The 14,657-nt window shown below is 44.5% G+C and overlaps 1 protein-coding gene across 2 annotated transcripts in view; it reads left to right on the forward strand.

Annotated features, from left to right (window-relative positions):
- ADPRHL1 (ADP-ribosylhydrolase like 1) overlaps positions 1-14,312 on the forward strand; it is a 31,580-nt gene extending 17,268 nt beyond the window's left edge. For both annotated transcript variants that reach the window (XM_015849411.3, XM_085534278.1), the window contains one exon: positions 5,029-14,312. In XM_015849411.3, the coding sequence (XP_015704897.2) occupies positions 5,029-9,772 (4,744 nt within the window). In that variant the 3' untranslated portion in view covers positions 9,773-14,312. The remainder of the gene's footprint in view (positions 1-5,028) is intronic.
- Positions 14,313-14,657: the final 345 nt, after the last annotated feature.

Here is a 14,657-nt window from a genome sequence, read left to right on the forward strand (position 1 = left end):
ATTTGACAATCCTTTCACCACTGCTGTTTTACCACGTTCTCAAATCTAATGTGGCTGTGACACTTGTAAATCTACCATCTCACAGATTATCCTTTAATGAACCGCTGATCCTCGCATCAGCACAGTGGTGCAAGGTATTGTTACATTACAAGCTTCCAGAAAAGGAAAAGCCAACACTAAAAATACCCCCAGGAATAAGCAAATCATCTGTGTCCAAACTTTCTGAACCGTACTTTTGTCATTCTTTGGTCTTCAGAACAAACTTTTTTACCAACACAACCGGCTGAAATGATTGTAAATAAATTAATCTGACACTATTTCCTAAGCATCATAATCTATTTTTAGACTGAACAGATTAGATGTTGCTGTATCAGTATCGGAATTTTTGGCTGAGGTCTTCAGGCAGTTGTAATAGGTCAACAGTCAGGCTGTGATACATTTCACAAGTCTGAGAAACAGAACCCCTGGAAATAAAACCATTACAGCTACTCTTTTTTTTTTTTTTTCCTTTTTCCTTTTCTTTTCCCTTTTCCTTTCTTTCATTTTCCCTCCTCTCTATACCTCTTCCCTTCCCTCTCCTTCCTTCTCCTTCCCTTTCCCCTTCTCCTTCCATCACTATTTTTTTTCCTTTCTGTTTTTCCTTGTTTTCCTTTCTCTTTCTCTCTTCTTATTTCTCTTGCCTTTTCATTTTCTCTTTGTCTTTCTTAATAAAACTAGAAAACCACAATTCATCTAAAAGCTACATGCAGCTGTAAACAGTAGGACTGGATGAAGGAGATCCTGATATTCCAGCAGCATGGGCACAAATCAGGAATCCTTAGTGAAACGATGTGAAAGAATTAAGCACGGAATTAGCACCTGGTGTTTAAACTCATATTTTACCTCAGAAGCTCAGAAACTGAGGTCTGCGTAACCCTTTCTAATCTTCACAGTTAGTGGTTGACTACATGGTGTTGGTTTCTCTTATCTTTCTCCAGCTGCTGAACTGTGTTTTAAAAAGGTAGCTAAAAATACATAAGTACTTTCCTATTCCTTTTTCCATGTAAGCAATTGCTGGGATTGTAACTGTGGCAGATACAGGAGCAGGTGGTCTGTGTTGTTATGAATAGCAGCATGCATGACAATATCCATGTGAAAAGGATTTCCTTACTACCAGCTACTTCAAACACTGTTGTTTTAGCATGCTTTCTATTCTTGGCTTTGCAAGGTGCTTTCTTGTTTGCTTTGGAGATATGTTAAACAAAAAGGGCCATTTTTGTTAGTAGCATTTGATTTAGGAGAATACCAAGACTTTCTGAAAACATTCCTTTTAGCTTCATAGATGCTGTGCATGTATATACAGTTTATGGTGCTGTAATAAATCCAGCAGTAGAGAAGAGAGAAGAAGATATCAGGTAGGGTCTTCTCCAGTGCTTCGACCTTTCCTCTTCCTTTGGGAAAAAAAGAGGAATCACAAGAAGATGAATTGTGCTAACAACTATTTTGTTCCCACTTCTCCATGTGTCCAGACTGATGAGGACCAAGTTTAGTTTTAGAGACAAGTAAGAGAATCTAATTTAGAAGGTGGTTTGCACGGGCTGAACTCACAAAGCACCATTTCTGCACTTGCTGGGGTGAGATGTGTTGGCTGCCATTTCATTGAGAACACTAAGAAGGCCTGTGCCTTACTGCCAGTCATATGCAGCACTACAGGATGCCCCCACCCTATTATCTGCAGTCCCCAGAGCCCTAACACAGTGAGAAAAGTGGGTTGGGGCACTGGGGTGTGGGCAGGGATAGAGGAGAGCGCTTGCTGTCCCTTGTCCGCTACATGGTGTGGTCCACTACAGAGGTTTCCTCGGGACGGACCAGCCTCTGGGATAGGGTTGCACTGCGGCCCATTAACATTTCAGGCTGTTGCCACTCCAGCACTGCCGTGCTAAGTGTCACTAAAGAACCTATAAATAAATAAGTAAATTGCCTGTCTTACGTATCTTAATTATTCGCGGGCCAAGAAGGCAGGACACTTTTGAAGATGGCCTCGCCTCCTATAGAGGCCCAAGCAAACTGTCCTCCAGACACTGAAAAGCACATCCTTACAGCAGCACTGCCAGGAGCTGGCAGTATGTCAAGGTAGCATCACGTGCTTTAAGGACAATGAAAATCTCCAGGGGAAGAGGCCGAAGTCTTCCTAAGGCCATTTCCCAGCCTCAGAGAGGGGTCTGTGCAGCCAGCTTGTCCTATGACATAATTCACTCAGAGGTGACTTTTTCAGAGCCTCTGCTGGTTTGGAGTTCCCCCTGCATACAGATGTCCCATTCTTTCCAGGTACGTAGGTGGGACTAGAGCTGACAGTTTTTTATACTGAGATTATATTTCATTGATAGGTCACTAGGTAAAAGATAAGAAGAAGTGATGAAGAAATGCTAGGGATGTTGTCTCGGCCCAGTAAAAAATGGTGCTCACACTCCCAACCTGGTATACCTGAGAAATCCCCTATCGTTGCACTCCCTCTCTGAGGGGGAAGTGTGCTGCTCCCCAAGCAATGATGCAGTGTAGTTTTATCACTACCCTATATTTTCTGTGTGGTTTCAGCATACTTTCATCGTACCACCATCTGTGCACAGAATGCAATTCAGATTTGCATGGTTGTAAGATTGGTTTGTATGTAAAGTCACCTTGGAAGGTGCCCTATGTGCCCTAAATAGGTACCATAGTTACCTATTCAGCATCTGCTGCTTGCTGGTCTGTACGGATCAAACACTCAACCCACGCAACATGTCTCAGTACTTAAGGCAATGCAGTAATCCCATAAATTCTATATTTTTGAGGGTATCATATAAGAATGAGGGGTATCATTTATATCTTATGAGGGTATCATTTATATCTTATCACCAGCATCAAAGGAAAAACCTGAACAGAGCTCACAAGTAATATACTTCAGTGAAGTTGTATGGATTTTATAGCTCTTAAGTCAAAAATTACTCTTAATACACATAGTAAAGAGAATCTGATCTTCCCTTCACAATCAATAGTAGTTTGGCTATGCAGACCTCGCTGAAGACAGGACTAGCCCATATCTTACTGAGAACATTTATCCAAAGTAGAATGGAAGGGAGATTCAAGCAGGGCATGTTCTGAGACATCAGAGACCTTATATCACAATGATTGATGTGCCTGTGTGTGTGTTGCTGAACATACTAGGCGCTTTTTAGGGAGGAGAGGAGCAACCTTCTGCCATGGCAAGCTCTCAGTGAAAATCCTGACAGACCAGCTTTAGTAGGAAGAGTGAACTAGGATATTTTTAGCCTTAGCTATACTCCAATTTGTTATTTATTTATTATTTTTCGGTTTTGGACATGTCTGTAGTTGTTACAAATGGGGATCTTGACGTAACATGGCAGCCTTGCTTCTTCAGCCTCTGGCTAGTTCAGTAAGTGACAGGGTAGATGTTACCACATTGTGCACGTGGGAGAGAGCACCTGTGCTATGTTGAAATGCAGTTCTTCCCAATCAAAACCAATGCAGTATTGTTTGTTACATTAGACATATGCCAGTTGTCGTGCTTTTTTCTTTTCTTGGCCCCTAAAAATATCTACAAAGTCATTATAAATAGACCTTCTTCCATTCAAGATGGCAACTTCATCCCGTTGCTGAGGGATGTAATTTTCAATATGTGCATGCACTTGAAACTCAGCCAAGTGGAATCCAAATGTCATCACCCGGACAGTTGAGGAGCAGCCCCTCACTTTGTAACCAGCCCCTGCAATCTCACAGTGGGGGAACTTGTTCCAGTTTCTTTTGGAGTTTGTGGGGTACCAGGTGCTGGGGCGCAGCTGAGCCTTCCCCAACCTTTTGGGGAAGACAGTCCCCAATGGATGAGCCTCCGCAGCCTTTCTCCACTTTCTACACATGGGTTTAATTGGAAGAATTTCTTCTTCTGCTTCTGCTTATAAAAATTAATACCCTTCTGGTATGCAGGCTGCATTCTGTGTGTGAAGCTATTTCACTGCACGATGGAGTAACCTTCCAGATTTTTCTGGTGTTAGAAAGCTGACACCTCTTGCTTTCTCCCCTCCCATCCCAATCTATTGTTATTGACTTCACACTCCAGCTTTTGTGCTGAGTTCAGTATTTTATTTAGTAACTGATCCATACCAATTAAAGCATTGCCTAAATCCCCAGCTGTCCAAGAGCCCGATTCTTCAATATCTCAAGTGTAGGTCCAGCGTATCAGCCTTCTTGCTCCAGATTAAGGGGGCTTGCAGTCAAGTGATATTGCCAGGGTTATTGTTACGTTGGGTAGTGCTGACCCGTGTGCCCGTACCCTTTTGGAAAGCAGATTTAAGAGCATAATTCTGAACTACTTGTTCATCTGATTTCAATCAAAAAGCAAACAATGAACATCATGTGGGCTTTGTTTGTTTGTTTGTTTGTTTCTTTTAGCTTTTATTTAGTTTGTTCTGGAAGCTTCCTTCCTTACTTCTAAACACTACCAGTAGCAAAAACTATCAGCAACACATTCATGCCCCCCGGCCTTGAGACTTTGTTTTAATTGTTTGACTCTTTTGAGAGTGTTTTTATAACCTAGAGGCAGAACCCTGTTCTCTTGCCACCAGTGTCTTCTATGTATTTATCCTTACCTACACTTTACTTAGCAGAAGTGGAAAATACATTTGATGTTGCCCTTGCATTTGGACACTTCAATATCAAATTAAAGCAAGGCGGGACATGGAGGAGATGTGGTCTCCCCAGCTACTGTTGCTCATTCCCTTGGGTGCTCCCACTTGCCACAAAGTGCAGAAGGAACAGTCAATGGTGCCGTGGGGGCTGTGAAGCTCTGCACGCTCCTGCTACACAATGCCTCACAAAGCTCGTAAAGCACTCTGCATGCTTTTTAACAGGCCACTAATGATGACTCTCTTGAGAATTTATAATTTTAAGTATTTTTTTCCATTTTATGCACGGTAGCATGCCACTAAAGCAAAATGAGAAGGTAGCAGCAATGCTGACAACTTGAAAAGAATGTACGTATTTTCTCTTGTGCAGCACCAAAAGCACTAACTCTTGTGGAGATAAGATGCTGATAGACCCTTTGGTGCTGAAGAAGAAGCTCAATAGGATGGCAACAGAGCAAGGGGCCTTTGCTGTCCTCAGCAGCCTGCTGCTGTACGTCACTGAGCTTGCCGCCTGCGACCCGCAGCTCAGAAGCAAGAGGACAAAATGGGAGGAAGGTAAAGAAAACCAGGTGAGTTGCAAACAGTGGTCTCCAGACTCAAACAGGGGCCGTTTCCCTACCCGATTCCAGCTCCTGCGGTCCAGATTTCTGAACAACAATCGCGAGCCTTATGTCAAAAAAAGAAGAGAAGTTGGTAAATTGGTCATTAAAGAGAGGCTATGGGTGAACAGGGCTGGCAACAAGTCAGAGAGAAGAGGAGATGGAAAGGCATCAGAAGAGGGTGAAGACACGGTGCCTGGTGAGAGGGTCAGGTGGGGCGGCGTGAATGGGAAAAACACAGTGAAGGACATTTTGAAGAAATTTTTGGCTGCTGAAGAAAAAGAAGACAAGGAAAAGATTCCCACCTGGAAAAAGAAAGAGCCAAACAACAGCTTGCCAAAAATAGTAAACAGGAGCTCGGTCCTGTCCAAGCTAAAGGAGAAGTTTGAGCAAAGCTCCCTCTGTTCAGCCACAGAGGTGAAAGCATCGCTCTTGCGCAAAGGTGGGAAAAAGACGAAAAGCATCCCAAGCAGAAAAGCCATCCGTAAGCCAGAGGTCAGAGTACTGCGCATGGCAGCACTGGCAGCCACAGACATAAACAGTCCACAGTCCCAGTACTTAGTGTGCTCCATGGTGCCAGTGCCCAGACTCAGCATGGCTACAGAAATTAACCATCCATGGAGTTGGTCAAAAAATAATGCCACGATGCAGCCTTGCGATCACAACACAGGGCTGAAGGAAAAGGGGAATTCTGAGAGAAAGCCTGGTGAGAACAAAACACCAGTACATGCAGCACAGGACGTGGAGGACAAAGAACCAGTGGCACCCAAAGAGATCCCTGATGCAAAGGAGAGTGCTGAGACCAATACAGATTCCTCGAAGCAAAGACCTCACTTCAATCCTAGTCTAGATAGATCTTTTTCAATCTGTAAAAGTAAAACTCTTGCAGACTGTGATGTTCTCTCATCTGAACATAATCTAGACTGCGATAGCAATAAATTGTCAGCTGGGCCTGATACACCTTCACTAGTGAGGACTACCAAGGCTGTGCAACATGCCCAGGATGACGGCCCACCTTCTAACGTACCTCACTCTAGCACAGTGGAAGGATCCAGTGAACCAAGTCCTCTGGATACTAAAACAAGTGAGATTCCCAAAATAATTATGCACGTATACAGTTTGGAGGAAGATGACCAAGATTTCACAGAGCCAGAAAAAGGTCCTTTCTTTGCAGGCAAAAAATGTTTCCCAGAGCAGAAAAAGCTGGAAAACACCCTGCCATTTTACTCTCTAAGAGATCAAGCACTTTGTGAAGTTGAGCCTCCAATGCAGGATCGACACCCAAGTTACATAACACAAGCTGCCAACAAAAGGCCACCAGCCATCCAAAAAGAGGTACCAGGTTTAGGAGGCAGGGATTCCAAGGAAGACAAAGAAGAAGAGAAATATAATGAAAACAAAATGTACTCTACTTCTAGCAGAAGTTATAGTGATATCTCAGCTATGGAGGAACAGGAGAATAAAACACCCAACTACCAAATGCAAAATGAACCCCAAACCAAGCAGCCACAGCCACCTCAAATGCCCAACCCACAAAATCAATTCAGTAATTACAATGTTGAGATATCAAATCCAGATGCAAATCAGACCAAACCCACACTCTCCTCAAGTGATCTCCAGGAGAAGAAACCTGGTGCTGCAGAACAGCACATCCCTTCTGACTGGGATAAGAAAGAAGGCCCTTTGTCAGATGAGTTTGTGAGGCACAGATTGTACTTTGTAGATGAGGACCTTGGGAAGGATCAGTTACCTTCTTCAAATGAGATGATGAGTCCTTCAAACAATGGAGCCCTGGACAGGAGTACCTTCACTGACCTGGAGACATGTTACAAACCATCTAACAATTTCATTGAATGTGAAGAGACCGCTGCAGATGAGGTGCCATGGCCTGACTCTGAAGTATGGCTGTCACCTTCATCAAATCCTGTAACAACACTAATGAGTGGGATTGCAGGACAAAGAATCCACTACACTCTTGGAAATCCCCCAGCCCTTCCACCTACAGGTCCGGTAACACCGGGATCTGGTGGTGTGGATGATGAGTATGCCAGTCATGGCTCTGAGAAGCATCCACCACCCTTTTCAGATGAGTCCACAATTTGTGAAAACAATGCTGCAGTGGAGAAGAAAACTGCCTGTGATTTTAATAACCAGCCATTGTCCCCAAATCACTCAACAGAAAATGAGTATGCTTCAGCTGAAGAGACAATTGCTTGTCAGAGCCTTGAGAACTGTATTTCATTTTCAACTAAGAAGACAGGAAAACATGCAAATAAAACTGTAGTAGCAAGAAATCCCCTGTTTCTCTTGGAGAAGAATCAAACACAAATTTCAGATGATACCCCAAAGCAAGGAAGTGATATGCTGGAAGAGAACCTGTTTTCTTCATCTGAATTGGTGTCAGGCCAAAAGAAGTGTGCAAAAGGTACTGATAATGTCTCCAAATGTGAAAAGCATAAGCCCTTGCCCTCAGACAATGACACAAAGTGTGGCAATGATAGGATGGAGACAGAGGAGATAGAAGAGCTAGATGTCTTGCATAAATTTGAGCAGGAACAAGTATCATCAACACCAAGTGATTTGATGGATCACGATAATAACTCTTCAAGTGAGAAGAATACTCATAGTCCTCAAACATCGCAGTTACCTCCCTCAGAGCGTGACACCAACATTCAAGGAGTGAAAAGTTCTGGGCAGGGTTTGAAGTGCCTAAAACCTACAAGAGGTTTCATCAAACGTGAACACGATATGACAGTAGATGGAAACATCTGCTGCAATAATGAGGAGCACCAGCTGTCCTTGTCAAGTGAACCAACGAGACGCACAAATGACACTGCAGGGAAAAGAAACGTAAAGTTGAACTTCAAAGATTATTCAGTGCTGCCAAGAAATACATCAAGGCATGATGATAAGACGGGTGATGGGGAGAACACCTTTCGAGATATGAAAGATAATATAGTGCAGCATGAAAAGAGTTTTGAAGGAGAGAGAAATACTTCATACGATCCCACAAATCAAATGCCATCATCAATTCCTCTGGTGAAGCGAGACAAGAAATTCTCCCCTCTAGACACACAGCAACAAACAGCATCAGGTGACTCTGTAAAGCCTGAAACTAAGTTGGCTGAAAAAAAGACTAAACACATCTCTGAGAAACCCCAGTCACCTCCTTCAAACACAGTGGAGAGACCACAGGAAAGAAGTTCTTCAGCAGAGAAGAAGCAAAAGGCACCGGAAACAGAGGATGTCCAGTTACCTGAAACAAAGACTGTAACAGGGGATGATGAACACCGGAACCGGGGGCAACACCAGTTACCTCTTCCAAGTAAATCATCAAAGCCTGGGAAAAACATTCCAGGAGAAGAAAAACAACAAACAAGTTCTGAGGATTTCACAATGCCTGATAGCAATGCAAAAGAGAAGAAGAAATTTCTTCGTCCCAGGAAGTACCGATCTGTATCATCAGAGACAGCGGTTTTGCCCCAGGAAAAGCTTTCTCCAGATCAAAAGCAACAAACATCAGCCACTGCGGGCTTTAAGAAGCCTGAAACTTACGTTGCCAAAGAAAAAGATGAACAGCAAAATTCTGAGAAGCTCCTGACGCCTCCTTCAAACAAAGGATTGAATTTCAAAGAAAAAAACACTTCAGGAGAGAAGAAGCAGAAGACCTCAATGGCAGGGGATGTCATAACACCCAAAACAAGGACTGTAAAAGAGGACGATGAACATCAGCATCATGAACAACAGCGGTTACCTCCCTTGAGTAAACCAACAAAGCCTGGGAAAAAGACACCAGGGGAACAGAAACAAGAAACTGGAACTGAAGGTTTTAGAAAGCCTGACACAAGTTCTGTAAAAGATAGAAGCAAAGATCCAGGTTCTGGGATGTGTCAGTCCTCATCCCCAGAGCTGTTGTCGAAGCTCCAAGAGAAGAATATCACAGCCAAAAAGAAACCATCAGCACCACCATCTGATGAAAAAGTTATGGATAGAACTGGTAGTACAGAGAAGAGGAGCGGGCCCCGGGGAGCAGAGGAATACCAGAGACAGCCTTCGGATAAGATAGGGAAGCACAGCATTGATAGCTCAGGAAAAGAAGGATCTGAGAGCTATCAGACTGCATTGCCAAGTGGTGGTGTAGAATCTAAAAGCAACTCTATCCCCAAGGAGACCAGTTTGTTTAAAACAGAGAAGTCCTCCAAATCATCCCTATCACGTGATGCATCAAAATATGGTGACAGTCCCACTGAAAACAGAAAAAAGCAGCCTGGATTCAAGAAGTACAGAGCACTGTCATCAAAGGGTTTGGGGAAGGATGAGAGAGGCGCTGCTGGAAGGGAGGCTGGCTGGCAGGCAGCTGGCACAGCAAGTGGCAGAAAAGAGGAGCTGGGGGACTGCTCCAAAACAGCACCATTCTCCAAATACACGGTGGAGAGCTACAGTGAAGGACCCTTAGATTCGTCCTTTAAGCCACTGATCATTAGAGTAACTGACACGTTTAAACATCACAGCTAAAACATACCGCTGCAGCTTAAGTGAGACCTTACAACTAATTGTGCCACTGATTCGCTCAGTCTTTCTTTTCTCCTTTACTCTCCGGGGCATTACGTTATCATTTTTTAATCACAAGGACATTGATGTGCATCTGTCTGAGCTGGGCTTTTTTCTTTCCTAACATTAGCCTGAAGACATGAATTAAATTAATCACTGCAAACGAATTAGCTAATCACTGAATTAATCATCAGTTTATAAATTAAATATGAGGAGTGCTTTGAGATCGGTGTGAATTCAGTCCTGCTCCAGACTCCTTGTACTAACTAGTGGGTTTTGTTTGTAACAAAGGCAACTCTTCAGGGTGAGCTCTGTCTGTATTTACTTATTCTAATGAAACCCCGCTCATACTTTTTCCAGGAATGGTGGTAGGCAGTGTCAGCTTTAATTAAGTCAAAAAGCACTTGTTCCTGGCTCTGCCTTTGTACGGATTAATGGGGACTGTTGGTCTATGGCTGCATTGAGTGGCAATGCTAGCCACTCAGTGCCTAGCAGGCAGGGAAGGAAGGGAAAAATGTCTGTGAAAGATCCTCAAAGGACATTGATGTTACAACGGGATTTACTGTGAATGCAAATGTTCAACCTCACAAACATTGGGAAAATAACGATTTAGCCTTTTCTGAAGTTATTTATACTTTGGCCTTGTACTGCATGCATTGTTGTTGGTAGGGATAAACCATTTTGAGATATTCTTAATAACTGCAGACAAACGTGCAACTAGTGTAAGTGAGTGGAAAGCTCAATGCTGAAAGGTTCTGAGGGCTCCTCTAGAGGGGCATGTCAGCAGAAGGGGCTGAAGAAGAAGCTCCCCAATAGGGGAGCTCAGCTTCAGCTGGGGTTGTGTCCCAACCCAGGTCCTCGGGTGTGTGGGCACTGCCAGCATTGCAGCAGGCGCCAAAAGTCTTAGCAAGTGCTGATTTTACAGGTTGATGTGACACGGAGCAACAGGAAGCAGCCAGTATCACTGAACATTGCTGATGGGCTGTGGCTTTCTGTGTTTAATGTATATCAGTGGATTCTGTAAAGAGTACATGGGACAGACTGTCTTATGGAGTAATGGGAAGGGAATAGTTCACCTGCCCCTCTGCATCTGGTGTTATAGCAAAGCAGTGGCACAGGCTGCCCGTGGAGCAGGTGGAGTAACCATCCCTGGAGCTGGTCAAGAACCATGTGGATGTGGCCCTGAGGGATGTGGTCAGTGGGCATGGTGGGGATGGGCTGGTGGTTGAACTAGGTGATCTCAGTGGTATTTTCCAACCTTAATGATTCTATAATGCTGTGATTCTCTGATTCTATGAAAGCTGTGACAAACAGAGAGATGTTAGAACAAAACTCCCCCATGCACCCCAGGGGAGCTTTTAGCTTAGCGTAGTGACAGCTTGGGGTATTTAAAAGCATGGCCTGGAGAGAGGATTAATTTTTTCCCCAGCCAACTGTGCTCAAAAAGCCAATTAAAACCCCAATCTCTTAGGTGACACCAAGCTTCAGGGCTGGTCAGGAAGAGAGTTCTCACATGCACGGCACCTCTCTCTGTGCCTGTGCCTCCCCTTGACTTTTTCAGATGGTCTCCCACAGTATGTTGCCCCAGCAGCTCAGCTGCTGCTCCGTCCCTGGCTGGCAGGGTGCCCTGACCTGCAGTAGCAAGGCAGTGAGGACACAGGTGGGCTGGCAGCACACAGGGAACAGATCCATTTGCTGACGTAATGCACTCAAGTTATATAGGTGACAGACAACTGGGCTGTCCAGGGGACACTGTCGGGAGGAATTGGGGACACACACAATGTCCCCTAGCTACCAGAGTGGCGTAGGATTTGATTTCTTGCCCACAACACATCACAAATTAGGCTTCCTGGCACCTGCAGGCTCATAAAATGAGAACTGTGTTTGTATAAGACACTGGTCCTCAAAACAGAGGCTATAGGGAATTTAGCACTGCCCTTCTGCATGGAGGTTTATGTCATCCTCGCAGCTTTTATGGGCTGGCACATGTAAAGGACTTTGTGCTAAGCCTAAGCTCTGATTTACATTTTGTTGTCCATGATTTCATTTCCCATTGGAGAAAACCCTTATGACATAAAGCACTTGTACCAGCACTGAATAGTGAATTCTGTGAGCTGGCCTTTTGCAGCAGTAGCCAGACCTGCTTGCTGGCACGAGAGAAGCTGCTTTCATTATTCTCATTTTAATCTTTCAAAAGAAATCTAAAGGCTTTTTTCTTGTTGTTGCCCCTTTTTCCCACCTGAGAGATGGCTGCTTTGTGACAAATCAAAGGTTTCTGTCCAGCAGGAAGTCACCCATGTGAGCAGCACGTGCCACCTGCACTTCAGACATGACAGGCTGACATTGAATGCAAGCTCAAACCCTGGAGCAACCCTTGCCCAAGAACGATATGCAAGAGAAGATAAGTTTTATTCCCCCCTCCTGACTCCAGTCCCCTGGGGGCCTCCTTCAGCCTGTGGGTGAGGCTCTGGGCCACTGTTGATGGAAGAGACAGTGAGGGAGCCCTCCGGGGCTGCTGTTTCACCATGTCTAATCTGGATCAGTGCAGCTGCTCCTGCAGGCACATCTCCTGGCTTTTGCAGTTCTGCATGATTAGTGTCATTTGTACAGGTTTTTTCCCATACTACACAACAGGTTTCTGCTCTACTAAAACACAGTAGGAGCAGCATGAGGTCAATGAGGGCATCATGTCATTAGTCCTTAGGTATAATTATTCTTAATATTTTTTGCCATTTTTGATAATGCTTCCTTGAAGCCCTGGCTTAGCAATAGATATGTCAACTAAACGGACCTCAGCTGAGGATACTGGGCTGTCCAAGCTGGAGGAGGCCAAGAGACAACTTTATTGCTCTCCACAGCTCCCTGAGGAGAGGAAGCAGACAGAGGTGCTGAGCTCTGCTCCTGGGAATCAATGGCAGGATGCAAGGGAATGGCACAAAGCTGAACCATGGAGGGTCAGACTGAGCACTGAGAAACATTTATTTACTATGAGGGTGGTCAAACACTGAGACAGGCATCCTAGAGAGGTTCTCATTCATTCCAGGTTGTTCAAAGGCAACAAACATTTGACAAACACATACTTAAGGCTCTGAGGTGTGAAGCATGTTGGTAATTTAGCAGCTTCTTCTACAGTTCTGCCTCAATCTTCAAAATGTTGTGCACAACAGAAATGATAGAGGCTGAGAATTAAAGCTGCAGTTGTGCTTCTTTGTATTGTCAGTGGAGGTGGCAATAGAAGTACTGAAAAGCATATTGAAGATCTCGTATTGAAATGCAGCTTTCCCCACCATTTTAGCTTCTTTTCCTGTCCACCTGTAGTCGGCAGGTAATAACACAGTGGTGTCACTCTGCCACTGGGCAACATCTCTCCCAGCCCTGAGATGCCACAGATGCATCTCTCGGCTGTGGAAACGCTCCATCTAGTGGCTAAATTTGTACGGAGGAGCACGGAGTGACAAGTCGGACAAGAGACGGAGACGGAGAAAGAGACGGAGTGAAAAAGTAGGGAACAGGAGGGAAGATTTTCTTCTCTTCTTCCCATCACTTGAAGGACTGCACACTATCCAAAAGGACCATGTCTCCTGTCTCTGTTTCCGACTTGCCCCTGACTGCCTCCATTGCTTGTATTCTGCCAAGCTGCAAGTGCAAGAAGAGTTTTGCAGAGTGGTGTGATCCTCACTTGGCAGGCGGCACAACAGCAGGCCTCTGGGGTGTGTGCAGTGCAGAATAGTGCTGCCAGGTATGATGTTTTCAGTGGTGGTAAGTGACTATGGATGTCCCAGATGGGACACAGTCACCTATACCTACATAAAAAGGCTGTGAGTGCAGCCAAAGCAGGCTGTTTCTGCCATGAAGAATTACAGTTGTATATCCCACAGACCTCAGAATTCTGGCCTGCCCCCCAGCAATCACTGCAGTAGTCCCTCTGAACCTTGCAGAGCAATGAGAGAATTTTGACACAGCTGAGATTCAAACCAAAAAGAAGGTGAGTGCTTCCCATCACTTTGCTCCTTAGGGCTTCTGGAAATAAAGAAATAAAACTGTTGGCTGCTCCATCCTTACCAGAAAACAACCATGTTTAGTCAAGCTACATCACCAGAGTGAACTACAAAGAGGATTTGTGCAGACACAGTGGGCTGTGAGCACACAGCTCTGGGTTGTTAGCTCTGGCTACTGAGATCTTTAATTCTTCTTAAGAATGGGAACAGCAGCAGGCAGTAGTGTTCCAAGAGTCCAGATGGGGTCCCACTGGATGTGTCCCAACTCTAAATATCTCCAGACTCAAGGAAATTATTGCAGAAGAACGGAAAATCCCCAAAGGCATCTTCTTTATTAACTCATTCAAATTATATCCCTCATGTAACAAGAAAGCCTGTACCATTGCCACGTCATACAGATTTCTTAATAAACCTGTTTTCCTTTGTATATGGGCTATTTATTTGTACCACTGAGTCTTATTTGTGTGTCAAGAAGATGAAAATAATAAAACCATACCAACTACCGATCTTGTTGGCATTCTGTCATTATAAAGGAAGGGGCACGAGAGACAAATACAAAGAGTGGGCTGTGCGTTCCTCATCAGTATGCAAACCTTTCTCCTTTTGCCCAAGAGAGCTGCCACAAGCTGAGTTTCATATGGGACAGCTGTGAATAGGTATAAAGCACAGAGCATTAGTTATGCAAATACTTGGAAAAGAGGCTTTGAAAAGAGCACGGTACACCTCATTTCCTGTTTCCCACCAGTTCCTCAGATCTGAGCCTTGAAAATACAACATGGTACAGCCACCTCTGCCCTCCACAGTGACCTGAAAGCACTACTTGCATTTAGGCAAGTCTGAGGCTGCCCTGT

The sequence above is a fragment of the Coturnix japonica genome, chromosome 1 (assembly GCF_054131305.1).
Source record: "Coturnix japonica strain WE chromosome 1, WE-NBRP24, whole genome shotgun sequence".
NCBI lineage: Eukaryota > Metazoa > Chordata > Aves > Galliformes > Phasianidae > Coturnix > Coturnix japonica.